Genomic DNA, 8,745 nt, shown 5'->3' on the forward strand with positions numbered 1-8,745 from the left:
AAATGCTGTCTGTTTTTGGTTTTTCCGTGGCCTTGGTTGCCAAATGTTACACCGTGTTGGCCTCGAAGTAATAAAGTTTGATGCTCTGGTTGCTGATTTGCTATAAAAGATTTTCGAGTTCGTTTTCAAGTTCTACTACCGGGGGGTTTTAAGTCGATTTTTGATTAATTTAAAGTAGCTTTAAAACACAAACCCATTTGAAAAACCGTTGAGTTTTGTCTATTTTTTTAATGCATAAGTTATGGTAAATAAGTAAGTAAGTAAGTTATGGCGAATACAGCGCAAGAACTTTGATCTATGGCATGTTTGTACTGAGTACTTCATCCGAGAATAAAAAAGTCGATCATCGTGGTCAACTTCGAGTTGGCCGGGTTTGATCACAGAAACTACATAAATCTGGCTCTCCTGGACAAGGGAGAGTCCAGGGAGATATAGAACCTGATTCTAACATTCGAACCATTTTAAGCATCTGTAGACTTTGGACTATAGGACCGAAGAATCCCAAAATGAGAGCGGGAGGTAAGTTGGTCATTTCAACAGATCAAAAAATACTTTACCAAATTGAATATTCAATTATGGCAGCATCACTTTAAGTCAATTTTGACGGAGAACCAAGTGACAACCTAGACGAAACGACTGAAGATGCTTGATCCAAGAGATCCAGAGACACACCAACATCCGAGCTCCTATACAAAGTACGTGTCCGATCCAGATAGCTATTTGTTTGGTTAACTCCGGTTAAAATTCTGGCAAACAAAAGCAAGTGCTACATCCCAATCGTAACGCACTGTAATATGGAGCAGAGTGGGTTCACCCAATTATCCTCCGGGACGCCCATTACCGGTTTCGATGACGCTGACGTGGCTATTTTCAGCATTATCATCGTCATCATCGTGCTCATTAATAGCATCGATTATGATTTGCTAGCACAAAACACATACTGGCGAACAGAGGCCATGCTGGATGCACTCCTAAAATGGGAAACCGAGCGACACGTACGACCACGCCGGTGGTGGTGGGCATTTATTCATGATAATTTAATTTAGCGAACCAACGCACATAATTGGAAATTGATTCCGTTATGGTTTTGCGCCTATCTCGTCGATGAGCGGCAAGGTAGAAAAATGAGGAATGTTTGTCGTGCATGTTTAAGGGCGTTTTTTTTGGGTTGCTGTTGGTGCGTTTGTTTGTCGTATCGCTTTGGCAGCGGCTGCAACATGCTGTGCGCGGTGGAAAAGTGTACTGTCTGGCTGGTTACAGATGCGCAACAGCTGTGTTGCTCCGCTGGGTGAAATGATTTATTGCTCGCATGTTCCGATTGAGCGGGATCTCCGGAAATGGAGAACGGTGGATGTAATTTATGAGGTCCTTCTCTTTTAGACAAGCTGAAGCAGAGGTTACGTCCAGTGCAGTTTGTAAGATTTTTTGGAACTAATATCCGCAGGGATCTTTACGTCTCACCTCAGCTGAGGAATTTTTGGACGACTTGCGAAGCAATGTCCAGAATGGTTTGTACTGGAGATATTTCCGACCAGTTGTCGAGAAGATAAAAGAGCACCCGATTTTATGGCACAATTATCGTCTCTTAAGGCAATGTCTACGGAGTGTCATAGAGAAATCATCATCCATATTGGCACCGGTGCTATTGGCGCTTCAAATGGTGCTTTAATTTTCCGATCAAGCACACACTCCCGGGACCTGCCAACATCAATCAGTGATCGGAGATCTACGCACCGATCGCATCCAATCGTTGTACCACGTGAGGTCCGCCTTCCCTAACGTTATGGCTCTCGCTGCTCCAAAATGGACACAAAAAAAAACCCCGCACCGTATAGCTACCGTGGACAAACCGTGGAGAATTGGAGGGGAGAAATTCAACGCAATGCAATCAACGCAGGAATCTAATACGCTGCGGAGCGGATGGGGAGAAAAAAATGGCATAATGCATCACTACCATTTCCAGCAGGCTCGCACATTGCTTGTGAACTCATTGGATAGTTCATTGGATGGATAGTGTATGAGGAGTCAAGAGAGTTTGAGGAGGAAAGTCAATCTTCATCTTGAGTGCGGTTCGCGAGTATGCGCGACGCCACGTCATGAATTATTCAAACAGAAAATTAAAACATTAGATCGAACCAAACATGGCAAACCCCCTTTTGAGAGGCGAATCGTTGCACGCCGCGTTGCAGCGTATTTGATCAGATGCCGCGTATCGATCGCGGACCCCGGCGCGGATTAAAGTGCTGTCGGGGCTTGGGAACCTCCGATTCGGCAAGCGTTTTGTAGCCCACCCACCCGGAAGTATGTCGGAAACTCACCTGCGGCCACAGTCAGATGGGGAAAGATGTGGGCCGTCTGCAGCAGGAATACACCGGCGGACAGCTGCAAACCGTGGGCGATGCAGTTGATGATGATCCCGATGTACGTGACGAGCCAGCCCCAACCACCTTCCGGATAATAGTGCTGCTTGAGCGTTATCAGCTGTCGCAGGTCGGCGACGAGACGCGCGCCGTACGGTATCTTCAGATCGTGATGGCGGTGATGATGGTGATGGTGCCGGTGACGCCTGCCGGACGATCCGTCCGAACCGTATCCGAGATTGTTCAGCCCGCTGCAGGAACCGCTGGCACTCAGCGCCACCCCGGAATCTTCCCGGGAGTTCGTCAGGTGGGGCAGCGAATGGGAGCGCTGCAGTGCCAGCGGCCGCATCGTATCGTTCGACGAGAACGACATATCTTCTTACGCTGTCTGTATCTTTGGTAAACTAGCGGCAAACGTTACCGTATCACTAGCGTTATGCGTTAGTTCGAGAGTGATGATGTCCGTTAAGCGGTACGAGATGCTATTCTCGGCCGTTTGGCAACACTGTCCACGCACCGTTAACACTGGACACTGAGATGTCGTCGGTACATCCACGCACGCCGCTACCGTTGGAGCGCTTTGCGGGTAGTCGATCCGTATCGGCGCACCGTATACTAGCGACCGACCACACTCGATGCCATCGGTTCGGACGTGGCAGCCGCACATAGTCTTCGGTCGGTGACGGTACCGGTTGCTGGGGCGACGTGGTGTGACTCGGGTAGGCCGTCAACTGCACATTGCCATCGCCCACCGGCACTGGGCCGGGCATGCTGGACGGACCCGTTGGCTGGTGGTACTGGCGATCTTTGCTGGAAGGTGGCCGCGAGTGTCAGTGTCCGAGGATTATTCGCTGCTCGACACGAGTCCGATAGGTTATTGGTTGGGTTAATTGAAACGATAGCGATAATTAACTGCCGCTGCTTTCAAACGCACTGCTCGCCAACCTCAGCGCAGCTGGGCAAAAAGGTTTGGCGCACGGTACCAGATTGCACTAGCAGATGGGTCCACCACGCTTCACACATCGTCACATTTTGCGGAATTGGTCGTAAGAGAGTAGCACAAGACCCGAACTAGCCGTTGAGCACTCGACATCTTCCCCTGCGTAAGTGGTTCACCAACGGTTGAAGCGAGAGTCATGATCAGTTTTCAGCGCGAAAAGGAAGCAGCAAGTAGTGAAGAAGGCGAACAGAAAAAACCGGTGGATATGTTTGGCGGGGGCAATAAAGAATGAGATAAATGATGACCGGTTTACTTTGCTTTGTATTCTTGTTTGCTTTGCGAAATCGACCACGGTGACTCCATCATCTACTGGCAGTGTCTCTCTGCAACAAAATAAGCAACCGAAGTGGAGCAACCCATTGCCAAATTAGAACGTTTCCTTCTCCAGCACATCATGCAAGATGTGCGAGCTGGACGTGGCCACACTGTGGCTAATCAATTACTTATCTATGAATCTGTCCGTACCATCAAGCACACCAGTAGCCAACAGGTTTTGCAACATCAACGTGCAGGCTGTCTGGGTCAGCCAGCGCCACGGCTCATCTCGGGTACGCCATCACGCCAAAGTGTCAATCGGCATCGCCGTGCTAGACGTGATGGACGTGCGACAAACGTGCCGACTAATTCCTCATTATCGGTCCATTCTGTGCGCTCCATTACGAAGAGAGACAACAGCGCCTATCTTTCTGCTGGAGCAGTGACTACTTCCCTTGGAATTGTACCAGACCCCACAGCACTACCGCTGGGCACGATAGTATCGAACGGTTTACGCCAGATACCGGGAATGGACAACTTCTTACTTTGTCGTCTATTCTCCTCCGATGGTGCTCGCTGGCTGTTTTTGTTGTTTATTTGATGCCTCACGCACGCTGACAGGTTGATTGGCACGTGTTGATTGACGACGGCATTTTCCTGTCTACTTTGTCTGCATGTGTCTATCTTTTCCCATCGATAGGGTGTGTGCGAATGTTTTCGCAAATCTCTGCACGACACTCACCATTCGGACCGCTAAGAAGCGATGAAAACCGTACGTCAGCGGACCGTCTGGATGCGGGACGGCATGGAAAACCTCGCCCCGTACATTGAGCAATTCGGGAGGGTTTCGTTTTTTTTCCCCAGAGCATGCCAATTTGCTGACCGGTGAAAGATATGATGATGCGTATGACGCATCCACCGGTCCGTATATGAATGACCCGTTCCAGAAGGAGCTTTGAGTGAGTGCTGTTTGTTGGAATACCGATTCGCTGATGACAGGCAAACCGTCAACCAGAAGGAATCCATCACCCCGTGTCCGGTCTGGTTTGTGTCAGCGAGCGCTAGAATCTTTGCGTACAAAAGGGTGCCCCAAACCTCGTACGGTACGTGACCGGTACCGGGTGCTGTCGATAGGGGATTACGCGAGGGTACCGGTTGGCAGTAAACAGATATCCAGACGGCATATCGTTCCGTCACTTGTGACCTTTTAATGAACGGTTTATTTCGTACACATGTACGCTGGAGCACCCGCAAGCCGGCGCAATCGGGCCGACTGACCCCATTAGTGCACGGTTGCGTTAATGTCGATGCCGAAAGACGATTCGCCTTGGGTTCGGGAATAATCCGATTCCATTAGTGGTGGATGGTTGATGGGGCACAGCTACGCACCGGTCCGCTTGCTGCTAATGAACTCTGGCAAGGTTCTAGCAGCGTCCAGCACACTGGGTACGCATATTCATCTGCAACGGCATCGTGTGCGGGTTCGAACGGGAGGATTAAGCGAACCGATGTACTTGGTGCGGTTTTTGATGCAATTAATCATCATCACCATCGAAGGACATCGATTGGTGGCCGCAGGAACGAGATAATAGCGAAGCAGTCAGATAAGAGAAATCATCATTATTACAAGATGTGAAGGGAGAGTAGTATAACCACGGTGTATATCAGTAAAATAATCGCTGAAGATGAATTGCTTTGATGATGATCAACAAGAAGATCCAAAATATGTGGAAATTCATTTCTTTTACGCAAAACGATATCTCGATGAAGGTGTAGAAATTATTATAGCTAATTTTGAGCTAATTTTTATAGCTTATTATAGCTACATTTTTTAAAAATATTATAGCTAACTTCAACAACACTATTTCGGCCGAGTACACCCGGGATAAGGTGACCTTTCACAGTTTGGAGAAGGAAATGTCTTCAAACGTTTGTGAATTGTTAGTTGTAAGCAATACGGCCTGGCCGTCCTCATTGAATAAAAAAACAACACTATTTCATTATTATCTCAAAATAATTGACTTCAAATGCCTTCAGCGTACATTACTTTAACATAAAAACAAAGTGTTAAACAATGCTCAGTATATTCATGAGATCTGTGTCTAAGCGTTTCAAGACTTTCACAGATTTGCCTGTAACGAGTGGCTTCGAAGAAACGTTCATTTCGCTACCGGTGAATTGGTTGTGTATACGACTCCCGTAGGAAAATTGGAAGCTAGTGCACGGTACAGACACCAGTGACCTTACTAGGGTATGGCATCAGCTCCAGTTTTTCACGTTCCCTTCATGCTTATCGTTGATTCGATCGCACGTGGAATCGATTACCGATGCTCATTGGCTACCCTTTCTTGAAAGCTGTCCTACTGTAGTTCATAGCAAAAAACGAAACGGTCGACCTTCATGCGGCGCAGTCTGTTCTCGAAATGGCGGAATGTTGTCGTTTTGGGCGCCATATTACAAATGTTTGGTAGAAATGTTCAATCAGCTTTGGAAATTCTGATATCTTCCAGTGAGCTGGTTGCCCCCAATGAAACGAGACACTGTGGCGTTATGATCCTAAACATCTATCCGCCATTGCAAAGCGAATGTTTCGAAGGACCTGATTCCGTCATTCACATTGACCACTTCAAGCTGCGTATGGCAGGAAGGAGCCGTAGGTGGTACAATGTGGTCGATTAAATAATTTCCCGCACAGTTCATAAATCGTGCGTGGTGTATCATTCACAACACACGGGCGCCCATCCTATCCGCGTAAGGATGACAATAAACATAATAACAATAACAGTAACAGTAAGCAGGCGGCTGTAAATATCATATTTCATTACGGCAGCACCCGCGTACACGTACGGCACGGGACCGTTTGTTTGCGTTTATGCTTTACGCGGCCCACGGTCCTGTATCGCCATCGCCTCGCGCGTTGCACCATGCGTTCTGTTGCGCTCCCATACTGCCAAACCAAAACAAAATGAAACAGAACAGCCTTGTCACTGCGATGACGGCGGCGATGATGACGATGATAATGATGATGATCGTTCCGAGCAGTCATAAAGACAGAGGGCAGAATCGACATCAAAATCGACCGAGCGGTAGCAGTGCGGGAACGTGTTGTGAGCCGCTTGTGCCTGTTGCCTTTTATGCTATTCACCTTACCTCGGTTTACGGGCGCATCGTATGTGTGCCACGATTTGCCGGTTCGGTAGGTTTATTGTTTTTTATGCGTTCCCCCCTTTCGGTGGTGCTTTCATCAAATGATATTTTATGTTTATTTGCTCCTTCGCCTGCCGCAACTCGATCACTCACTCGCGCGTACTCGAGGGAGGAGTACGCTCGGGATTGATGTATGTTGTCTGTTAATTAAATTTTATTGAATTTAACAACAGCTTAATCGGACAGGGATGTTGTCGAACCGGAAGCAATGATCAATGGGCTGTAGTTCTTCTGTTAATAGCTGTGAGTAGAAATTAATAACATATTTTTTATCATCACCCTGTACATGGTCTGGCAGAAGATGCACACTAGCCCAAATGTAAACCCAGACAACTAGGAATTGAAAGACTCTTGGTTTGCGATTTTGAAGTACTTTCATCCAAGTTTTACTAACACTTGTTACTTCTATGCAATGCATAATACCCCCAACTCAAATACCCTCCATTTCTTCATAGCTTTTGCCAAGCCATAGTTCCATCATATCTCTACGTCTCCATTTCTTCAGTAAACTGCAGCATCATCTCCATATCTCCACTAAATTAAAGTTTTATTGTATTTAAACGCGACGAATAAACTTAGATTATTAGACGATTTTCACAGTGTCTAAAAGGATTTCATGGTAAGCATTATTTTATTTTATAATACACTTAACCTTTCTGTTGGAACTAAAAAGTGTATAATTTTAATTTAACATCCCCACAACATATTTTAAAACAACAATGAATGTCACTCTTTGATTTGATAAATAGTCAACTTTAAACACAAGACCTTTGAAAGTCTCTTTACGACTGACAGCAAGAGTTGATGCGCATTCAAGTCATAGTTTATAGTTCCTCTAGTTATTCTTATCTATCAGTGCGTGATATAAAAGGGGAGCAGTAGCTTAATGCAAAGATGGAGAGCAAAGTGATCTCATTGTCCTTTTGGGAAGTAGACCTACCTTTGAAAAAGTGTTTGTGCAGTATAGACGTTCATTCATTTTATAGGCATATTGAGACCAACATAGACAGAGAGTACATGTCTATGTAATGCGACACTCACTCGCCGAATGTTGGTATGTTGGAAAATGACAGATTATGATGTCTCCACACCATATTACTGAAGAAGATTCATCGACACAAGACAACCAGTAAAAAAGAAATAATCGTTGCGTCAGGAATTACAGAAATTTGGAAAAATATGTCAAAGACAAAATATCTTTCAGAGGTTGCCGATAGACTTCCAATAGACCTCTAGAATAAGAAGGTTGTGACTATTTTCCTAACCTCGACCCATCATGCCAATAGATCACTGCAGGAATTGGACTGTTAAAGATGAAAATTTTACGAAATGTTTCCACATTTCTCAATATGACGAAATTGAATTGAAATTGTCAGAACGTTCATGGACAAAGCTCCAAGAGAGGAAAATTTGGAATAACGCAATCTGCAATAATTTGGAGATCAAAACGGAGAAGAAGTCGATCGCCAAGGTTACAAAAAACTGATTTAAATACTAACATTTTTCATTAGTTGTTGCTAAGGTTGAGGAAAATGAAATCCACAGAATATCGTGAAATTATACCCAGTGATGGGTATTCTTTTTCTCTCCTGCATAGGCCTTGGCCTGGCTATTCTGTCTTGTTTGTACCTTTGACTTAGAGTTGGATTGTTGATATTGGAAGTTTGATGAATTCTAGTTTGTATTACGTGTCTTTTTTGTCGTGGATAAACGGTGGACGGGTGTGTTAAATCACATAAAACAGCTTGCAGACGGCGTTGAATCTCGGTAGGTATATGAAACCGAAAGTTCAAACCGGGGTGAGTGTACGCTGTCGTCTATGCCACGAATGGAATGTCGTGCTTATATTCAACGGTGACATTTACCGTACGGCAGTGTGACAGTTGAAACAAAAATTCCCATATTTTATTTTGCATTTTTCTC

At 45.6% G+C, this 8,745-nt stretch overlaps 1 protein-coding gene across 1 annotated transcript; it reads right to left on the reverse strand.

Annotated features, from left to right (window-relative positions):
* Positions 1-1,462: 1,462 nt before the first annotated feature.
* On the reverse strand, positions 1,463-2,733 carry LOC128710339 (uncharacterized). The gene is made up of 2 exons (XM_053805393.1): positions 2,319-2,733; positions 1,463-1,515 (listed from the first exon to the last, which is right to left on the reverse strand). Exons 1-2 carry the CDS (start codon positions 2,731-2,733, stop codon positions 1,463-1,465), a joined length of 468 nt encoding a protein of 155 aa, XP_053661368.1.
* Positions 2,734-8,745: the final 6,012 nt, after the last annotated feature.

This window comes from Anopheles marshallii, chromosome X (genome assembly GCF_943734725.1).
Source record: "Anopheles marshallii chromosome X, idAnoMarsDA_429_01, whole genome shotgun sequence".
Lineage (NCBI taxonomy): Eukaryota > Metazoa > Arthropoda > Insecta > Diptera > Culicidae > Anopheles > Anopheles marshallii.